We start from the raw sequence: 22,840 nt of genomic DNA on the forward strand, positions 1-22,840 counted from the left end.
TATTCAAATAAGCATCGAAATAATATTTCCCATTAAGCTGAAAAAAAGAGGTTAAACACAGTTAATATAACATATAATGTAGCGTCAATAATAAGTCATACCAACAAAAAGATAGGATCATTTATTTATTTCAACAGAACACAAAAAAAAATTCAATAAGGAATCCGCGAGAATCTTATCACCCGCACGAAAACATCGTAGCGCTATCGCAAGCCCTTTACGTGCCTTTCGGCGATCTTTCGGCGGCCCCACGTTGGGCGCCAAATTTTGTCACGACTTTTTGCACTCCCGGACCGCTCCGGGACGTGAGCCGGATCAAAAGGACTTAGGAGAGCGGGATGGTTGGCCTCTCCAGTGATTTCCTCGCACCTCCGATACTCCACGAAATGTTCCGAATGTTGGGCGCCAGACGCGTACCTTCGCGTCCACGAAATCGCGAAAACCTAAACGAGACGCAAAACGAAGTGTGGAGGTGCGTGGAATCGGCTAGCTTGACCAAATCACGGGTGGGGTTAATAAAGGGCGGCGCGATACTCGGCAGGGTGACACGTTAATTTCATACTCAGTCAGATAACAAAGGATATAACATTTATTGAGTACTGGTTGTCGAGAAAATAACAACGTTTATCCATCCGGCTTCGATCAAACACAAGATAAATTCGATAAATAAATCAAGAATAGCCGGTGGCGGGGTGTCGAGATTCATTTAACAGAAATAATATTAATGCGAACGCGAGACACCCACGGAGTATTAATTGGGTTTCTAATAAACACGCTGAAGGTTCTATTCTCAACAATTAATAATTCGAGTCGGAAATTATAACACGCAAGAATACTACACTTAACATCACTCATGAGAGTGAGGTTCAACGCAAAAGGTCGCGAAATAATGGTACGTCACGCTTGGATTGCGTGAAAACCACGTCCGGAACCGTACGAAAACTCTGTCGCAATGATATCTTAACTTAACGCGAGATATTCGGCTCGGGCGCAACGGGGAGGCGCCGAGTCATTTAACCAAGCAAGTCGCGATATTGCTAATAATGTTGGGCGCCAGGTGTGGAGAAGGCCGCACCACCTTTGACTCGAAGTACGCGTCTAATAACCACGGAACGCCAGGAAGAACTACGCAAGTAACATCTAAACGCACGAAGCGTGTGAACGCCGGTAATTTCTTAACGCGAGTATAGGACGCAACGCAAGTAATACCGGACGCAAAGTTTCTCAACGCGAGAACACAATTATCAACCCGTAATAACGAGATCCGAACACAAATCGATACGCTAACACCGACGCTCGAACACCAGAATTTCCCGACGCGAAGAAACGGTAACGCAGTTGACGAACTGCCGGCCCGTATACGGCCGTACACCAAAGTCGCGAGGACAACGCAATATATTCGCGATATCGAACTCATTAACGCCTATCGCGATCTCCAGGGATTCGCCACAACGCTTGTACCACGGTTCCGCGGCCACGATACCATCCCGAGGCCCTTCGCTCTCGTTATCGATCACGAAATTACGCTCAATCTTAACATACGTTATCCCGAGCGAGAGCGTGTACCGGAGGGCGGTGTCGTGGCTTTACATATCGCGATTTACGGGCAACCGGGGATACGCCTCCTCCTGGGCTCCTCGCCGTCGCCTTCCACCATGATCCTCGATCCTCCAGACAAATATCGAAATACCCGACTCGGGGTGGCTATCGCGTATCTTACGAAACGTATCTCGCCGACGGACGACCAGAGAGTGAAAACGCTAGACCCGCTCGATTGCGGAATCGATACGGTACCCCGTCCTGAGGGGCGCGCAAGCCAATCGGGCGCGAGCTTGCAAGCCCGCGGTGTCCCGGCGCAGTGCTGTCGATACGAGATCCTTCGGGGGCGTGCAACGGTCCCTCGGCGGCGTGCGACTCCTCAATTCTGTCCTTAGCAGCGGACGGAATTCGGTTCTCGCCGGTGTGCCTCCGGTTTGACCCTGGGGCGGTGATCAGTCACCCCGTAGGTCGATGTTTTGTGGAGATCATTTGCTGAAGCCGGGTGTTTACCCAAGCGCTTGGGGCCTCGCTATCGGCGGCCTCGTCCGTCGCTGCCGCACGTGCCGCCCGCCTGCCGCGTTGCTCTCGCCAGCCCGCGATCTCTGCTGCTTCCGCGTTTGCCACCCCTCCCGGGTTATCGATCGTCCTTGATTTCCTTCGTCAAGTACTCCCTCGAAGGTTTGCCGCGGTGTGGGTGAGGTGCCGCGCGTATTACATTGCAAAAAAAAAAGAAAGTAATCAGAATGCGGAAACGCGATTAAATACGACCCCTGGAGATCTCGCCGTTGCCTCCCTGGTCCGTCCCTGGGCGCGAAACTCCGCGTCTTGTGACGGCGGCGGGGCGCCGCGACGATGCGGCGAGCCGCAACGTCACAGCACCTATGCAAGTTTGTGTTGATATAGCGGGGAGCACACACTTCTGCGCAACGCCTAATGCGTAAGCATAAGAAAATTGATTGGTTCATACGCATGTGCATAAGGAAATAAACCAATCAATTTTCTTATCCTTACGCATTATGCGTTGTTCAGAAGTGTGCTCCCTGCTTATTCTTTAAAGCAAGGTTGTAGACCACTTACGTGCAATGGCCTTAATATGATGTTATTTGCTGATAAATGGAACTATGGTATATATTGTTTAAAACTATTGCATGCTTTATAATTTTCAATTATTTTCTGTTTTATAATTTGAAATTATTTTATGTGTAGGTTCTTAACTATTTAAACGTTTCTGCTGTGCGCCATTTCTATAATAATCTGAATATATATAATAATATTTATTCGCAAAGTAAAATGTTAGTTTACATTTAAATTAATTGAGATTACGTCAAGATAGGTTATTAAAGTTTTGACGTCTACATCAACTACAACAATATATAATAGCGATCATGATTTCTGACATTTCAAGATCTTTACAAATTAAGTAAATTTTTTAGCACCGATGGCAATTGAGCGGTCTCCTGCAGCTCGACCGAGATGGATGCGGGTCGCGTTGCTCACAGATCTTGCCCTGGCGACTTAGGTTTTTCATTGTAACGTCAAAGGCTACAGACTAGTTTTCCATTGCTCCCAAGTGTCTCGCAATCCCTTAAAACATTGTTAACGGGGCTGTTGCGACTTCTCGGTGAGCAGTTTGCGTCCTCCGCGCGCTTTTAAGGTTATTCTGCATAGAAGTCGTAGTCGTGAGTTGTAAGAAATTGACCAATCACATTCGAAGTTGAGGAGAATATTCAATCTGTGATTGGTCTATTTCTTACAACTCACGACTACGACTTCTATGGTAGAATATCCTTCGGGTGCGTTCCACTTATCGCTCGCAACGCTCGTGGAATCATTTCATCCTTGTTGTTTGTCAAATGTTAAACAAGGACGAAATGATGCTCGCGTCGCGTTGTGAGCGATAAGTGGAACCCAGCCTTTATGTGACGTCTAAGCCGAGCGGTGGAGAACGTGCAACGGAAGCTATCGCAAACCAAAGAATCTCTGCGACATCGTATCGAGAGCGAGCATCCGATTCTGTCGCGGATACAGCCGTGGATGCGCGATCGCATGCACGAGGCCGAAGAGAATTTCATCGAGGAGTGCGAATGGAGCGCCTATGAAGAAGCTCTCGCGTTCTACAGCCATAAGAATCTCACGCAGACTGTGTACTTCCTGACGTCTAAGCCGAGCGGTGGAGAACGTGCAACGGAAGCTATCGCAAACCAAAGAATCTCTGCGACATCGTTTTGAGAGCGAGCATCCGATTCTGTCGCGGATACAGCCGTGGATGAGCGATCGCATGCGCATGGCCGAGGAGAATTTCATCAAGGAGTGCGAATGGAGCGCCTATGAAGAAGCTCTCGCGCTCTGCAGCCATCAGAATCTCACGCAGACTGTGTACTTCCTGACGTCTAAGCCGAGCGGTGGAGAACGTGCAACGGATGCTATCGCAAACCAAAGAATCTCTGCGACATCGTATCGAGAGCGAGCATCCGATTCTGTCGCGGATACAGCCATGGATGAGCGATCGCATGCGCATGGCCGAGGAGAATTTCATCGAGGAGTGCGAATGGAGTACGCATGAAAAAGCTCTCGCGCTCTGCAGCCATCAGAATCTCACGCAGACTGTGTATTTCCTCAATCGTGAAATAACTTTCATGAAAGAGGTATCTACCGCCCGATCTTTGAATTCTATCATCTTGGAACTTGTTAGAAACCTGAATTTGTCTGTTTCAGAGAGAGCCTGTTCTCCTGAAAGAACTGCGGAAAGTGAAAACTCCGACGAGGACTTTCCAATGGCCGACGCAAATCTGGCTACCGCAGAACTGGATAATAAGACGTAATTTTCAAGGCCAATTCGAAATCATTCCAACCGTACTGAGCAATACTCCGACTTCTATCACGACGCCTCGCGCTGATCCTAGCCAGCCTGTTTTTTTTTGGTTGAAAGAGAGATTGTACACACAACAAAGTATCGCAATCGATCAAACTATTATTATGCATTTTCATGTTCGGTACTTTAATGATTTTGTGATAAAGGTGGCCGATGTGGTGCTGAATAAATTACATCGTCAGAACGTGGTGTTGGACTTGGAATGCGATGTTCCTGTTGGGTATAGCTGTCCCGTGGTGTAGTCCAGTGTCTTTCTGCGCTCTACTGCTGGTGCAATCGTTTACCCCCGACTTGGAATTGAGTCAACGAAATGGGACATTGTTTTCGAGAAAGTCTTCGCAAATGCCTACTCTTTGTTCCCGACTAATAGCACTCTGGAGGCATATCAGTAAAAGTAGAACGCACTTTAAAACTGAACCAGACAGGTAAGATCTTTTTTTATCATGTTTATATTTTAACAGAAATATAATTAGAATATCAGACTCTGAATATTAGTAATGCAATACCAATACGTTAACAATATCTTTTTAGGATTCATCGGCAAAGGCATGACCAGACATTTAAATAGGCTATGGAACTGCGGTGCCAAGGGCCTATTAGGCACACTCATCATTCTGTTCATATTTCTCGTAGTGTGCGTCCTGGCGAGCGTCAGTTCGCTGATTGTCGCTCTCACTGCGATCTTATGGTTAGTTCCTCGTGCAATGGATCTTCTTTTTTCTCTTTTAAAGTAGAACGTAATTAAGTTCAATTCATTGGCTGTTTCAGGATGCCTCTGGTCACGTTGACGCTACATGCGTTCATGGCGCTCATAATGGATCTGGATAGTCCTGAGCCGAGTTGCAATCGATACTTAGCAAAGTAAGAAATTTATCACTTTGGCACGGTTGACGATACAGGTTATATTAAGATTAATTTAATAATATAATAATAATGTACATTATTCTGACAATTAAGTTATGGTGTTCACATTTTGGTATGGTTTCCATTCGCGATATTTTGAAAATATAGTAAAAAAAAGACGATCACTGCAAATTCCATATCACAGTGCAAGACGTTTTCTATAATTTTCTTTATAATAATGGGTCCTTGTGCTGCAATATCTAATTCTAAAATTATAAAGACTTTAATACAGTTTGAAATTTGTGACACTCAAACCGGTAAATTGAAATCTAAATTTAATTCAGTTTGGAGAGACATATGCGCAACATGGGACAATCGAATGAAACCTTATAATTTATATTTTTATGTTCATCAAAATCGGCATAACGTTTTCGAAACATATAAAAAGATGAAAAATGTGATTAGTTTTAATAATTTCAATAACTTCAGGGAAGAAAGTATAATTCTAAATGAAACTGATGACATTGATATTTCTGACTTGTGTAATGATAGTGATAGCAGTTTCAACAGTTTGGAGTGGAATACGCAACATCCATGTAGTGATAAAAAAAATCAATTTAAAATTGTTTTATCGAAAGAACAATGGTTAAATATTAAGCCAGAAAAAAAGTCAATAATAGGGGACAAATTTATTATTCTTTGAAGAACGGATGAACACATATTTTGTCTGAATTAATTTTTTTACAAGAAAAATTGCCATGTGCGTATTCTTTCAAAAATCACACAGTAATACCAACGAACTGTTATAATGCTACAGATTATATTGTAAAAATTAATGGATTATGCAGTGATCGCAATTGTAAAACTCAAATTTATGGGCAAGAATCATTTCAGTTTACCAATGATGATAATGTATCGCTCGAATTCGTTACCTTAAATACTGAAGATTTAGTACACTTCAAAAAAAGATATGTGTCTGGGATTCGAAAAACGTCGTTTAAAAAGCATTTAAAACACAAAAAAGCCGATGTATTTTTAGAAGTGAATTAATTAAAAAATAATTGGAAATTGTTCCCTTACGATTTGATATCTTATTCTTTCATTGACGTTCAATACGACAGAGAGCGGTGATAGCGGAACTAAACACATTTCCATATAATTTTCAGTCATATACTTTATATATGGTCTTCGTTGTTCCACGCCAATTTTATCATTATTGAAATCAAGCCATATTTTAATTGGTTCATTTGTATCTGGTTTAAATGTTATATTTTTCAATATACCACAAGCTCCGTTAACTAGGCCTTCTTCTACAGCTATATTAGTAATTATCATGTATTTGATACCTATTTTTAATATAACTTTGAAAGCCAAGCTACCACATTCTGTTCTCTTTTTGTTTTTTAAGGACGTTAGTAATTTTCTTGTAAATCGATTTTTAATTTATTAAAACTATCAACAGAGTGTGATTATCAGCATATAATCTATTTGCATCTTTTGGAATGTATTCGTCTGTCGTTTCTCTTGACCTAATTAGAGCAATATCATTTTCACACATTGTTCCTTTTGCAAGGTTGTTAAGAGCCTCAACAAACGTTTTATCCTCTTTTTGTCTCATTATTTCTGTTAACTGAAAGAATTCAAAATCATTCCATAAAGCATTTTCTGAAAATACGCTTAACATGCAAGATTTCGGACAAAGATATATTGAAGTATCCATAACCGGCGGTAATTGATAAAGATCCCCGACCACCAGTACAGAAACTCCACCAAAGCTTTTATCACGTCCCATAATTTGTCTTAATCTTGTATCCACTCGACTAAACATTGTACTACCTACCATAGATATTTCGTCTATAATTAATAATTTTAATTCTATTAAATTCTCACGAATAGTATTTGCCACATCTGCTGACAATTCTGGCATTTGCCCTCCGTACTGTGTTATTGGTAAAGCAAAAGCAGTGTGTAACGTTACACCACCTATTAGAAATGCTGCTTTTCCTGAAGGAGCACATAATAATATTTTGACCGAATTGTTTTTTTCTCCAGGCATTTCGTAGAAATAATCCAATAATAACTGATAAATCGCGTTAATGACTGTGCTTTTTCCAACTCCTGCAGATCCGCTGATGAACAGTTTAATTGGTAAATTACCAGTTTTGAAACAATGTAAAACGTATATTGTGATTTCCCTCTGTTTGTCGTTTAATTTATGAAGAATACTCATCATTTCCTCTTTGGTTGATTTAGGTGGATTACTTATTTTTCGTTTATTGTTCTTCGAACAATCTGCTACACCTGTTTGACCAAATATATCTATCTCTTGCTCTTTCGGAATTTTTGTATTCATGAAAGATTCTACCTCTTCATCTTCTACATTTTGTTGATCTCGCTGTGCGTCAGCCAACGCATTATCAAGTTCTGCATCTCCTATTACTGCAAACTTTATTCTGTTTTTTTCAATTAAATGAATATTTTTTTTATAAAGTGTTTCACAATTTTGTCTCTCCACATCATCTGTTTCATTTTTCCAAGGTAGAAACAACAAAACCTGTTCTCTGAAATAATTATATCGGTCTTCTTGTAATTTGTAACGACGAAATCTAATAATTTTCTGTTTTTGTCGTTCTCTAATTTCAATATTCTCATTATATTCATTCTCACTATCACTTTGGTATTTATTCCTTTTTTCATCATAGTTCGCTGCGAATTCGGCAAGACAAATATCAGCCATTTTTTTGTAATTCCGAATCTCGTATTTTTCAATTATATTTTTATAGTATATATCTGTTGATTCATCACTCATTTTCTTCAAATGTTTTTCATTTTTTAACATACGAACACGTTCTTTTCGCGGGGCAGTGTTAATATAAACAACAGCTCTACTGCACAATGAAAGTGGTAGACCAAGGACATGATAAACAGCTTCTTGTGCAGACATAGTATTACCGTTTATGAAAACGTTTGCGATTTTTCTAAACTTTTGTCTAATATTTAAATTACCATTTTCTAAATCTTTGGCTGCTTCCTTTAGTAATCGTGATAGTCCGGCGTCAATTTTTGTGACGTAATTAATCATGTATGAAGCACAACTGTATGGATCTAAAACAAATTGTATGTCCATGTTTGATTCAAGAAAAGTCAATAAATATTGTTTTATTGTACGCATTAATTGCAACCTCGTTGCTTTGTCTTTTCAAGAATATTTTAGTTCTTGATAACGTACTTCTAATTGTGTGAATATAATTTTTTTCCGTCATTTCTAATCGTTCCAACATGTCCTCAAAAGATACGAGTATATTTTTTTCGAAAAATAGTTGCATTAAATCTCTTATTTTTTTTTCTATTGGTTTTATCATTTTTAGTTTTTTCATTTTCTTCTAGTGGTTTGAGAATTATAGTTTCTTTCATTATGAACATTGGAATATTGAATCGACATGAAAATTTATTTTTTCGACCTTTATAACAAGTTGATTTGTGCCGATGTATTTGCAAACGTATCAATGGATTTTTATCATCGTTAGCACATGTAATGATTTTATCTATCCACTGTATTAACTTTTTATTTGTATCCTTATTTTCCTCGTCATATACCGGTGCATTTTTGCAATATAAAAGATTATGTGTATGAACTGTACCTCTGGCTTGAAATTCTCGTCTCTGAAAATGGTCAACTACATAGTTTTCTCCAAATGGGCCGTATTCATTTTGTAATATAGACATAATCAAATTAAATCTTTCTTCGATATATCTGACACACGTTACAGGATCTTCTCTTATTAATTTTGTTTTCTCTGCCATGTCCAAGTGTATTGCCTCATATGTACTGATGTTTTTATTTTCTCGGATTTTGTACAAAATTTTCAATAAATTAGGGTTTTTATGTTCACATGCAGAACACGTAAGGAACAATGAGGGAATACCACATTGTCTAATCATACTAAGTAAATGTTTTTTCTTGTTTTCCCAGTACGAAGGTGACGAACGTACTTGTTTCAAAAATTTGTATCCATCATTGTAACGGATAGAATCATTTAAAAAATTCGAGTCTTTAATTTCTCCAGCAGTTAGGTTATTGTTTCTCTTCACTCTCCTTAGACAAATATTTATGTTGGACATTACTGACTTTTCTAATTTTTGTTTCGCCATAAATAAAATTCGTGTAGGTTGACACGATCTTCTATCTTTGTGCCTTGCTTCAAATTTGATTCTTTGTGAGTACGTTAATTTTTTCTTTTTGTCTAGAATTTCTCCTCCAAATATTCTTGGAAAACACAATTCATCAATATTTTCGGTTAAATGCCAAGGTATTGGACATTTATCTTGTCCCGGAGCTATAATTTGAATATTTGTCGAAATTTCTTTGTTCCTATCGACAATAAGAACTTCGTCATTTGGTTCGAAATATTCGGATTCTTCTGAATCGGATTTATTTTCCGGATTTTCTAAATCATGCTTTTTTATATTATTGTATCTTTCGTTTTTATCATTTTTATCGACAATAAATTCCAATTCTGCAGTTAGGTTTTTGTTATATTTCTTGAAGAAATTCTCATCAATGTTTACATTATTTTTTCGATACAAATGCGTTTGTTGTAAGTATTCCAAAGCCTCACAAATTTTAGCTGGTTTAATAGTTTCGTACATGTAATCAGACTTGTGCTCTACGTGCCTTTTTAGCTTTATTTGAATAGTTGACATTTCATCAAAAGTTCTAGGTAAAACATTAACCATTTCATTAATTTCAACTGGCACATTAACAATACTTCCCTTTAATGATAATTGAGGGTTAATAGCATATGGTTGTAATGCTTTAATTTGCATAAACGGAATATACGGAGATACCATTCGTTCTTCAAGTGCTGTCAAACTAGTTACAACTTTTGGCACATTTGGAAATTTTAAATCTGTATTTGCTGTTGTTCTTGGAACTTCTCCTAATGTAATATATCTTTTACATGTCAAACAAACGTATTCAGATGAGTTATTAACAATTTTGTTAATAAATTTATTAATATCCATTTTTGTCTCACTAAATTTATTTCTTATTTTATTAATATTAAAAAGTTCTACTGATTTTAAGAAAAACAAATTTTCACAACACAAACATACTACATCTGAACCAAATTTCCTGTTTTCCAAAAAATTCATTATCAATACATTATGATAATATTCATTACCTTTTATGCCAATCCTAATCTTTTTATGAATAGAATTGCTGTAGTTTTCTCGATATCTAAAAAAATCATCAAGTCTTAATGATCTCTTGTATTCAATGTCGCGTTTTCTTTGTTGTGCGATAAAGTTGAAATCTTCACGTAAAATAATAATTCTCTTTCTGTTTTTAATTTGTTCGTTTATCCAGTAATCTGTATCCTTTTTTTTAATTTTTATTCTTTGTATATTTTTTTTTTCTGCTTCTTTATACACTAGATTTTGTCGTATTTGTATTATTCGTTGTTTGTTCTTTTGTCTTTCGACTTCCTTGTATATTCCTTTTTTTCGCATTTTTTTAATTCTTTGCACATTCTTTTCTTTTTCTCGTTTAATATACGAAGGATCTTGTCGTAGTTTTTTCATTCGTTCAGCATTTCTTATTCTCTTTCTTTCTTGATTTAACTCCTGTATTTTCTCTGCATTTGCAATCTTATTTTCAAATTCATATTTCCTAATATCATTAATATCACTCTCTATTATGTCTTTCTCATTGTTCAAAGAACAATCACGTTTTTGTCTCATATTTTTTTGTATATGGTCCGTAAGCCATTTACCTCGAGTAATTATGTTTTTTTCTACAGGCTTTGAAATAACATTATTTGCTGAATTCTGTTTTGATCGCTTTGTTTTGCTATTTTCTAAATCTTGTTGTTCTGCACGATATTTTTTTGCGCTATTTTCAAGAATATCACACTGTGAATCTTGAGCAAGATTATTTGATAAAATCTGTTTGCTTCGTTGCTGCTCTATAGGATGATTTTGTAAATCCTGTTCCTCTGCACGACGTTTTATGGCGTAATTACTTTCCAAATATTTTTTTTACGTTTAGCAATCACTTCTTTAGGGAAATGTTTAATAACATTATTTTCTAAAATTTGTATCAAATGTGAGCGCATTAATTTATATTCATACCTTACTTTTTGTCAGGTTTAATATTGTACAACAATGAAGTCGCAAAAGCTATCGCAAAAACACCACAATCATCACTGTTCGGTTGACATTGTACATTAGGAAATTTGACATGATTTTTCTCAAAGTCATATTTTGGATATAATTTTTTCAAGAATTTCTCATGATCTTTATTTAATGTTTTATTATTTAAAGAATCGTATATAAATATATTTTTTCGATCATAATAACTACATACCCATTGACGTGTTGAACTATATAATATTTGAATGTGTTTTTTGTCTTCTGATACAGGTTGAATTGTATCAGGCAATTGTATTCGCCATGTTTCTACTGGTCTGTAATCGGAACAATTTTGTACAAGTCGATGGAAATGATCTATATGCACGTCCGTTAGCCATTCACCTCGCGTAATTAAATCTTTGTCTGCAGACTTTAAAATAATATTTTGAATCTTTATTGACATTTTTTGAAATAGTATTTATTTCCTACTACAGCAATTGATGTTTATTTTAAATATAATCAATTTTTATAGGCGTACAACAGTTTTTTAACAGCGCACAATTATTGATTTTTGTAAGCCTCGTACAATTTTTTAACGGCGCAAAGCAGTCAATTTTTATATGCCTAGAGTAGCTCTTTAAGGGCGCAAAGCAGCCCTCTAATGGCGCAAGGCTGCTGATTTTTATAGGCGCAGTGCAGCTCTCTGATGGCGCAAAGCATCCGATTTTTATACGCGCAGAGCAGCCTTCTAATGGCGCAAAGTCGCCCTCTAATGATGCAAGGCTGTTGATTTTTATAAGCGTAGTGAATCTTTTTGAAGGCGCAAAGCAGCCGATTTTTAGAGGCGCAGAGCAGCCTTTTAAGGGCGCAAAGCAGCCAATTTTTATTCGCGCAGAGCAGCCTTCTAACGGCGCAAGGCAGCCGATTTTTTAGAGGCGCAGAGCAGCCTTTTAAGGGCGCAAAGCAGCCAATTTTTATTGGCGCAGAGCAGTTTTCTAACGGCGCAAGGCAGCCGATTTTAATATGCGCAGAGCAGCTCTCTGATCGCGTTAGGCAGCCGATTTTTATACGCGCAGAGCAGCCTTTTAATATATCTAAGAGTAATTGAAATAGAAAGAGAGAGGAAAAGAGAAAAAAAGAAATATTACAAAAAATATTATAAAAATAAGTACAGACAGAAGAACAAAGGAAAATATTGAGAGAATTACAAAGAAATAAAGAAACAGAGACTTACCTCTGCAGGGCACTATGAGAATAACCTAAAACAAATATATATGTATATTGTTATAAAGATGTATGAGTTTTTAAATTAGAAGATATTGCAATTTTGACATTTATCGTAGAATTCAAGTTTTAGATAAACTTCTTTAATATAATGTTATAATCGTTCTCATTTATATGGTCAAATGTATAAAAATCTTTAATTTTTCATTTCAATTGTTCTCATATCTAGCTATAATTATACTAAAAACATATTCCAATATATATTACATACCTTAAGGCATACAAACACGGTTGTATATCCCAAACACACGGTTATAAGCCACAACAAGAAATCCTATTAAAAACATAAATATTTAATATTTTTTATATATCTAAAAGTTAAAAGGAAGAAATTTCAATTGTTCTCATATCTAGCTATAATTATACTAAAAACATATTCCAATATATATTACATACCTTAAGGCATACAAACACGGTTGTATATCCCAAACACACGGTTACAAGCCACAACAAGAAATCCTATTAAAAATATAAATATTTAATATTTTTTATATATCTAAAAGTTAAAAGGAAGAATAAATACTAAAATTACATTAATGATTATGTTTATTGTTAATTATTTAAAATCCGATCCAAAACTTTTTTCTTCCTGGTTATCATAATGATTTACTTAAATATAAACCTTTTTCATACTTTAAATATTAGAATTAATCTCTTTGAATACATATATATACTGTGACGTTGCGGCCCGCCGCTTCGTGGCAGCGCCCCGCCGCACAGAGGTCATTTTGATTATTCTAGCAAATAATAAATAGTATCACATTTAAATTTTTATTTGAAATATATTTTTGTTATATCTTTGATTTTTACAACTAATACTTTAGCGTGGATGTTTTGGTTATATAGTGTACTAAATTAAAATTCATTTTCAGATACACAGGGTGACCCAGAACACCCGTATCACCCGATTTTTTTGTAAACGCGACAATTTAGAGTAAAGTGTTTCATACGTATCGTTTGAAAGGGCATAAAAAAAGAAAATTTCTGACGCAAACCAGAGGTCGATACGTTGATCCGTTCGGCAGTTATTTAGGGTCAAAGTTCAAAAAAGTCAATTTTTTACTCTAAATAACTCCTGAACGGGTCAACGCAACGTATCGACCTCTGGTTTGCGCCAAAATTTTTCTTATTTTGTGCCCTTTCAAAAAATATATACTATAATATGGGGAGTTCCTTTTAAGAAATTGGAAGTGACCTTCATGTGATCTCAAACGACTATCCAAAGTCAAACTAAATGACAAATCAGACAAATGCTAAAACATTAATATTTTTTATTTTTAATATAATATTTTATTTTATTAATCAAACATGTTATCTTCATTTTCACTCGAAATCAACAAATCCTTCTGTAATTCGGGCTCTTGTAGTAACTGCAAAACTTCCTTATTTAGTGCTTGTTTGTACGATCGATTTCCAATGCATTGTGATAAAGATGATATCACAGGGTCTGACGTTACAAGAAGTGCATTAAATAAATCTTGCATTGTTTCTTCCCTAGAAAACTTTCTTGTGTTGCACTCTCGATATTTCTGAAATTCTTTGTTTCGGGACTCAAGAGCTTCCTCGGAAAACAATCCTATTGGAAGTGTAGCTGCCTTTATAAGTCTGGCCCGTGAATTAGTATACGGTGAAGACTTGAAGGCATATTATACCACGGATAAAGTTCCACATACTGTTCAGCAGTAGCCTATGAATATTCTGCAAATGCTTCTGTGTTGATTGCATATCCACATGACAATGTAGTTAAAATTGTATGCAGATGTTTTAAAAAGTCTGCGTTAAGTCCGGTTATAGACGATGATAGAGCATATTCCCGGAAAAATTTTCGCGCGGTGTTTCCGTCATTAGTCGTTCCGTAACCTTGCTTTGGAATATCCACTAATAAACTCATTTCGGATTTTAAGTTCTTTATGATTCGCTTCTTCCTTTCTTTCACCAGTTTTTTGTCTTCATCATCGCAAATCTGCCATTTTTTCACATCTAGCCAATATGAAATGTGTAAGCAGCACTCTAGGCACCTTATCCACGCATGAAGATTGGAAATTCCATAGCTATATAATTCAGAGTTAGGCTGGAGGTTCCTAATTTTATTAAGCTGATTCATTATTTTTGGTGTGGCACCACAGATTCCACAACTTTGATTGGATGAATCACTTATAACGCCAAACGTTTTCCCATCAATCATAGTCAAGTTGAAACTGTGTTTTACAATTATTTGGTTGTTGCCTATGACACAATTCGTAACTTGAATTTTGGTAATTTGGCTTTTTACATTTTGAATCTCTTCTTTAACTAATTCTGGAGTTTCCTTTTTGAAAATCAACTTGATGGGTCTGCAATATCGTATGGACGAAGATCGAGGATTTTGCCACAGTATATGCCCATTTTCGGTACAAAGACGCAATGGAACTAGACACACAGCAAATAAATTTGCATCACTTTTACTATCACTGGTCTCTTCATTGAAATGTTGCTTGTAAGTAGACTGTGAAGCACTGCCATCACATCCCCATTTGTACAAAAGTATCACTCCGTTCGATATCTCAGATAGGAATTGTTTAATAACATCACTTTGCACTTGTATGATTCTTCTTGCTGTGTGATTGACTAGTTCCTGCAAATTAACCTCCGCTGAAATATCTGTTATGATAATATGTTCTTTGTCTGGATAGCACTTCTTTTTCTCGTGTAAAATAACATTATAGTTTGGATAAATATTCGCGTTCCTTGATTTAGCTCCCTGCTGCATCATTATATATGATTTTTTTGTACAATGGCAATCAACAAACAACGCAAGAGCTTTTTCTGGTGTGTACTTAGTAGGCAATGATACAGTAGAATGGTAAGCTTTTTTAATCTTAGTTGCTCTAGTGGGCGAAGATGTGGTCGCTTCTTGTACTATTTTAGCAGCATCTCTCCTACCAGAGGTTTCAAGGCTTTTACGCGTCGCAAAAGCTAGCTCTTCAGAAGAATAGTTTTTTAATAATGGTAAAATTTTTTGCCTTTTGCTTTGATTGCCAACTTCACTGAAATCTTTTGAGGGTCGACCTCTTTGCGAATGACCTCTTTCACCGACATCTTTACTAAAAAATTCGATGTTTTCATCAAGCCATTGATGGTGTCTCTCTTCAAAAAACTTTAATGTACGATTACACTCTTTCCACATTTGAGCTACCTTGCTGTTAAAACGACAAACATTTTTTCTAATGGTGTTGTATTTTTCATCATTAGCACACTCTTCTACACCAAATTTGAAAGATACAAAAGCCAAAACCGATAAATTCTTCTGTTTAATTGTCTTTTCTTTACGCCAAACTTCGAACAATTCTCTCTTATTTAGCGACATAGTACCTAAAAAAAATATAAATACTAAGTCACTGGCATTTCTTGGCAAAAAAAAATACTCGGATTGAAATGCTGACATATCTAGGTATTAAAAAAAATTAAAACACTACGAACAAACACGAATATATGTATTGCGGGTTTATTTTATAAATGTAAAAACGGAAAAAACGACATTCATCAAGGTTTTTCTAAATTTTTAATATAATATGTGACGAGTACAGTAATTTTAAGAATCAGTATATACCCCTTGAACAAATAATATCCAATAAATAAAATAACCAAGGCTGTGTGATAGATTTTTCACAATTATTTTTTATGTACGGTTACAATATCTTAATAAATAAATAATAGAGGTTAGGACCGGTTAAAACGAAAGTAGCGTTTTTCAAACGAGTGTGAAGTTTGCCGCCCGAGCCGAAGGCGAGTACCAACGTAATCTGTAACATGGTGATAAATTGAATTATTATTTCCTAGATAAATGAAAATGACCTCTGTGCGCCGCCGTCACAAGGCGCGGAAATTTGCGCCCAGGGACGAGCCAGAGGGGCGACGACGAGATCTCCAGAGGCCAAAAAGTCGATATCGTTTCCGCGTTTTGACTATTCTTTTATTTTCATGTGTAATTATAATGCGCGCGGCGCCTCACCCACACCACGGCAAATCTTCGAGGGAGTACCAATAACGAACGGGGTCCGGGAGGACCAAGGACCGAGGAGGGGTGGCGAGAGCGGAAACTACAGGGATCACGGGCGGCGAGAGCAACGCGGCAGGCGTGCGGCGAAAAGGGCAGCGATGGACAAGGCCACCGATAGCGGGGCCCCAGGTACCGGGGAAAACCCGGCCTCAGCAATCTGCCTCCACGGAATACCGGCCCGCGGGGTGACTGATGACCGCCCCGAAGGCAACCGGAGGCACACCGGCCAGAACAAAGTCCAGTCCGCTGCCCAGGGACAAATTGAAGAAGTCGCTACGCCGCCGAGGGACCGTTGCGCGCCCCCGATGGATCCACCTTACGACGATCCTGCGTTAGAATATCGCGCGAGCTTGCAAGCTCGCTCTCAATTGGTTGGCACGCCCCTACGGAAGGGGGTGCCGCATCGATTCCGTTATCGAGCGAATCTAGCGAGACACTCTCTGGTCGTCCGTCGGCGAGTGCGAACGTTTTCTTTAAAAGCTACGCGATAGCCGCCCCGAGCCGGGAAAATCTGTTGCGCTGCGGCGATCCTCCGTACGAGGTGACGGCAAGGAGCCCTACGAGGAGACATCACACCGGTGAGGTTGCCCGCAGTAATTAATCGCGAAATGTAACGCCACGACGCCGCCCTCCGGTGCACGCTCTCGTCCGAGATAACGTTGTAATATCGCGACGCGTGCGGTCCCTTGAGACCGCGTACCGAATAGCGATCGACAGCGAGAGCGAAGGGCCTCGGGATGGTATCGTGGCCGCGGAATTGAAGTAAAGACGCGATTGCGAGCCTCTGGAGATCGCGATAGATCCGTGGCGAAATCGGTTACTGCGCGTCCGTTTCGCACAAGGTCCGCGCTCGCGGTTGTGCCTTGCGCCTTCCGTATTCCCGGCGTATCAAATTACCAAGCATCGCTCTTGCGGAGTTTCGCATGCGTCGGCACACCATTCACGTTAATCGGCCGTCTGTGAATGGCTATTTGCCTCAGAGAATCGTGCGTGTTAGGGTAGTTATGTCCGGATGCGTTGTTCGGTGATCGCGTGTTATTATTGCTCGCGGTAATCCCGCACATGTTCTTCGCGTTTATTCCGGTATTTCGCGCTACGCCGATTGCCTCGGCGTCTCATTTTCGCGTTCGGAAATTACTGAGGACAGTATTGCCTTTGCCCAAATGACTGGCGCTACCTTGGGTCATTCCTCGCGTTAGATTAAGTCCGTATTTTCGCGTTTTTTATAGTATTTTGCGTCTCCTTGCGATTGCGCCGAAATTGATCTCGCGTTATTGTGTTGCGTTCGATTCTCATTGCGTGGGGACGTGGCTTACGCCACGATTCATAATTGCGTTAGGCTCAAGATAATTGGCGACAGAATTCTCGCGCGACTCCCGGCGTTGCGTTCACGCGCTTCGAGCGGGAGGTATCGCCCTTTCGCGACCTTTCCTGCGAGATCTTACTTTCTATTTCCGTGATTATTCTGCGTTTACGGTTGATGTTTCATATTACTTGTAAGTTTTGTCATACTGTATCTCTCAGCGCCTTCTGCGCGTTTATTATACGATAACGCCGTACTTCGTTTATTCTGGTGTCCGCGCTATTACTAATCTCTTTGTTTCATTTCTGGCGCTCGCGCGACTGATGATATGATTTGTCTGACTGACCAAATAAATGTTAGTTTGATTTGTTAATTGCTTGAGTCGTGGCCTTATTTATGGCGTGTCACCCCGCCGAAGATCGCGCAGCCCTTCATCACCCCAGCCCCAGCCCTTAGGTCGAGCTAGCCGATTCCTCGCACATCCGCACGTCTCGCTTTGCGTCTTGTGTTGGTTTTCTGTCGCGATTTCGCGGACGCGCGTTGACGCGTCTGGCGCCCAACGGTAAATTCGTTTCGCGAAGTGCCGGAGGTGCGAGGGAATCGTCGGAGAGGCCCGTCATCCCGCTCTCCTTACTCCTTTTGATCCGACACACGTCCCGGAGCGGTCCGGGAGTGAAAAAGTCGTGACAATACATATATATATATATATATATATATATGTATATACGTTGAATGTATGTGTATACGTTTAATTCGATGTTTAGTTGTCCCATGATGCCGAGGACGAGTTCGAGAGACTTTGAATTCGATGTCTATGTGTCCTACATTTGGAATCAAAGTTATTAATACACCTAGACACTGATTTCGACTTATTGTTACACCTATACACCAAAAACTATGAACCACACTATGTAGGCATCATCATCGGTATCCTGTTATACGTAGAGATCGAATTCAAAGTATTAACATACCTAGACACCGAAAACTACTGAACGCACTATCTCGAACTCGTCATCGGCAACCTAGTACACGTAGACATCGATTTCAAGCTTGATTCATAAGAATCGACTAAAAAATTACCCAGCGGAAGAATTAAAATTATGTTGAGACATCATAACATCACACACACACGCACGCACGCACGCACGCACGCACGCACGCACGCACGCACGCACGCACGCACGCACGCACGCACGCACGCACGCACGCACGCACGCACGCACGCACGCACGCACGCACGCACGCACGCACGCACGCACGCACGCACGCCCGCACGCACGCACGCACGCACGCACGCACGCACGCACGCACGCACGCACGCACGCACGCACGCACGCACGCACGCACGCACGCACGCACGCACGCACGCACGCACGCACGCACGCACGCACGCACGCACGCACGCACGCACGCACGCACGCACGCACGCACGCACGCACGCACGCACGCACGCACGCACGCACGCACGCACGCACGCACGCACGCACGCACGCACGCACGCACGCACGCACGCACGCACGCACGCACGCACGCACGCACGCACGCACGCACGCACGCACGCACGCACGCACGCACGCACGCACGCACGCACGCACGCACGCACGCACGCACGCACGCACGCACGCACGCACGCACGCACGCACGCACGCACGCACGCACGCACGCACGCACGCACGCACGCACGCACGCACGCACGCACGCACGCACGCACGCACGCACGCACGCACGCACGCACGCACGCACGCACGCACGCACGCACGCACGCACGCACGCACGCACGCACGCACGCACGCACGCACGCACGCACGCACGCACGCACGCACGCACGCACGCACGCACGCACGCACGCACGCACGCACGCACGCACGCACGCACGCACGCACGCACGCACGCACGCACGCACGCACGCACGCACGCACGCACGCACGCACGCACGCACGCACGCACGCACGCACGCACGCACGCACGCACGCACGCACGCACGCACGCACGCACGCACGCACGCACGCACGCACGCACGCACGCACGCACGCACGCACGCACGCACGCACGCACGCACGCACGCACGCACGCACGCACGCACGCACGCACGCACGCACGCACGCACGCACGCACGCACGCACGCACGCACGCACGCACGCACGCACGCACGCACGCACGCACGCACGCACGCACGCACGCACGCACGCACGCACGCACGCACGCACGCACGCACGCACGCACGCACGCACGCACGCACACACAAAGAAACTGAAATGAGAACACTTTATTACGGCTTTATACCTCTTATTCATACGTTCAACTTTTAATCATTAGAACCGTTTAAGATTTTTATTCGTTATTCTTACCAAATCAAAATACTTACTGATCTGCTTCTCTTTTTTCCTGTATTATTTTCTTTTTGAACGCACGATCGTTTTATTTACGCATCCACAACCATTAACCAAATAGATCGTGATAATACCATAAATAATTGCAGTCGATAATTCTAGTTCGATAACCGTATATTGATAATACCTATTATCGATTTTATAATAAGAGAAGTTGTGCATGTTGCAAGAAATCGTAGAAAACAAAAACATATATAATCTCGCGAAAAACATAAAGAGGAAGTGGCCTGTCAATACAAGTATCCGCATCTCTCAATCAGCGAATTGACTTCAATATAATGAATATAAGTATACATTTATATAACATTTATGAAGATATATTTAACGTTTTTCACATTATAGGTTGATAATGTCAATATATCAGCGAAATTAATTCAAATGGAGGCTGAGATTGTTAAATTGCGGCGGAGACTCGCTCTAGCAACTCAACCGCCCCCACCACCGCCTCCCCCGCCTCCGCCACCACCGCCGCCGCCGCCACCGTCGCCGCCTCTGCCTCCGCCGCCGCCGCCGCTGCCACCGCCGCCGCCGCCACAAACGCCGTCGACGCCGACGCCGTCCTCGACGCCACCGACATCGCTGTCATCGCTACTTTCACCAGCAGCGGCACAGAAAGCACCGACAACAACGGCATCATCATCATCGGCACAAGCAACATCAACAACAACGGCAACAACAAGAATGGTGCCACTAGGAACATTACGTAAGTACAATCAATTAATCAATTAAATAATGCATACCCGTTCAACCATTAATTGAAAATTCAAAATCCTGGGTACTCGGAATTCGTCGCCTCGCGTAAAAGAGTTACGGCCGGTCTCGTTACGCTCGTACTTGGTATATAGTCTGTCTATTTAGTATTTCAACAAGTAAGGTTAATACTTCTACATTAAATTTATGTTTATGTTACAGCGAAAAGATGGCAAAGAGCCGGTCGAAAACGATTTAGCGGACGCGGAAGAGGAAATAGCCGCGGAAGAGGAAATAGCCGCGGAAGAGGAAACAGCCGAGGAAGAGGAAAAACTTTCATGCAAACTATTTATTTTTAAAAACAAAGCTTCCTCTATGAGGAAGCAAAAATGAATGTTTTTTAAAAATAAATAGTTTGCACTAAATTTTATCGTTTCATAACGTGTAGCATTGTTAGCTAGATTTGTTCTACTTATAATAAAAATTATCAAACTTAATAATTTATAAGTATTAGCATATAGAGTTTTTTTTAAAAAATAAATGTTTCATAAAAATTAATAGTTTGCACTAAATTTCATCGTTTCATAACGTGTAGCATTGTTTTAGCTTAATTTGTTTTACTTATAATAAAAATTATCAAACTTAATAATTTATAAGTATTAGCATATAGAGCTTTTTCAAATATATTTACATACTACTAATTTATTATTTATATATTCCATATTTCACGTAATCACGCGACATTTCTATCTATACATTTCTTTCACTCTATTTTCACTGCACTTGTCCGAATGACTAATAACTTTTGTCTTTCTACTGCTTTCCTTTTATCTTTTTTCAAATTCATCCAATACTTGTAAAGTTTCATAAATTTCGAAAATAGCTCTATTACGTCTACTCTCACTCTTTTATATTGTGATTTTTAATAAATTTTGTGTGTGTGTGTGTGTGTGTGTGTTTGTGTGTATGTGTGTGTGTGTGTATATATATACACATATATATATATATATATATATATATATATATATATATTTATATAACATACTGTTATATTATATTAGTATAATATTTCATATATTAGTATTTTATATATCATTATTTTGCATCATTAACGGATTCATCTATTATATATGTAATATTTTTTAATATTTTAATTTTTTTCATTTTTTTTACGCGCGCATTGCATGACATTGTACATTGTTAACAATAATTCTGCATAATTTTTATTGAAACTAACAGACACGGTTGTATCTCGCGCCAAATGCGTTAAATTAACCTCAATATGGACACAGTATATACAGTAGCGCAACTCCTCTGATTTCGTGTTGGCCAAAACGGATTGCGCATGCGCGAAATAAAGCACTACCTCTGTCTCTTTTCTTCTTACTCTCTTTCTTTTTCTAACGGATTTAGAGGCACATTTAAATGCTAAGACGTTAGAGTGCTATAGACAGCTATAGATTGACTTGATAAAAGTCGGAAAAAAAATTGTGTGAAGTGAGTGATTGTAAAGTGTGTGATTGTGAAGAGATTTGTGAAGTGATTGTGAAGTGATTTGTGTATTGGAAGTATAGGAAGGAAAGTTAACCTGTGTAAATTTTATACAGCTGTGTAAATTTTATACAGGTTTTCTTTTCTTTGAGAGCACTTTGATCTTAGCTTTGTTTCAGATTTTTTGCTACAAGAAGAAATTAGAAAATGGAAAAAACCATTAAAAACTTTAAAAAAGAAAGTCATTGGTGTGCAGT

General features: G+C 39.8%; 1 protein-coding gene and 1 long non-coding RNA gene across 10 annotated transcripts; one reads left to right on the forward strand and one right to left on the reverse strand.

Moving 5' to 3' along the window:
• Positions 1-293: 293 nt before the first annotated feature.
• Positions 294-2,421, reverse strand: LOC143896460 (uncharacterized). Its single transcript, XR_013256658.1, has 2 exons — positions 1,612-2,421; positions 294-443 (listed from the first exon to the last, which is right to left on the reverse strand). It is a non-coding gene; the product is annotated as an uncharacterized LOC143896460 (long non-coding RNA).
• Positions 2,422-2,861: 440 nt separating this feature from the next.
• On the forward strand, positions 2,862-22,033 carry LOC143896455 (uncharacterized). 9 transcript variants are annotated; one of them, XR_013256651.1, is made up of 6 exons: positions 2,862-4,184; positions 4,255-4,836; positions 4,943-5,099; positions 5,180-5,272; positions 20,745-21,105; positions 21,315-22,021. XR_013256651.1 is itself a non-coding variant. In XM_077404361.1 (6 exons), the coding sequence occupies exons 3-5, from the start codon at positions 4,960-4,962 to the stop codon at positions 11,778-11,780; spliced, it is 336 nt and encodes a 111-aa protein (XP_077260487.1). In that variant the 5' UTR covers positions 2,866-4,184; positions 4,255-4,836; positions 4,943-4,959; the 3' UTR covers positions 11,781-11,793; positions 11,919-12,853. The 9 variants fall into 9 exon arrangements, 4 of the variants coding, with proteins under 4 accessions (XP_077260487.1, XP_077260486.1, XP_077260488.1 ...); XR_013256653.1 differs by lacking the exons at positions 20,745-21,105; positions 21,315-22,021 and adding exons at positions 11,678-11,793; positions 11,919-12,853; XM_077404361.1 differs by lacking the exons at positions 20,745-21,105; positions 21,315-22,021 and adding exons at positions 11,678-11,793; positions 11,919-12,853 and having other exon boundaries at positions 2,866-4,184.
• The last annotated feature ends 807 nt before the right edge of the window (positions 22,034-22,840 follow it).

This window comes from Temnothorax americanus, unplaced genomic scaffold (genome assembly GCF_048541705.1).
Source record: "Temnothorax americanus isolate GAGA-0224 unplaced genomic scaffold, ASM4854170v1 Scaffold184, whole genome shotgun sequence".
In the NCBI taxonomy this organism is placed as follows: Eukaryota; Metazoa; Arthropoda; class Insecta; order Hymenoptera; family Formicidae; genus Temnothorax; species Temnothorax americanus.

Coding starts and splice junctions, on each gene's coding strand:
- LOC143896455 (XM_077404359.1), top strand. CDS start 20,781: ATGGAGGCTGAGATTGTTAAATTGCGGCGGAGACTCGCTCTAGCAACT. Junction 21,106..21,314: donor GGTGCCACTAGGAACATTAC/GTAAGTACAATC, acceptor TTTATGTTACAG/CGAAAAGATGGCAAAGAGCC.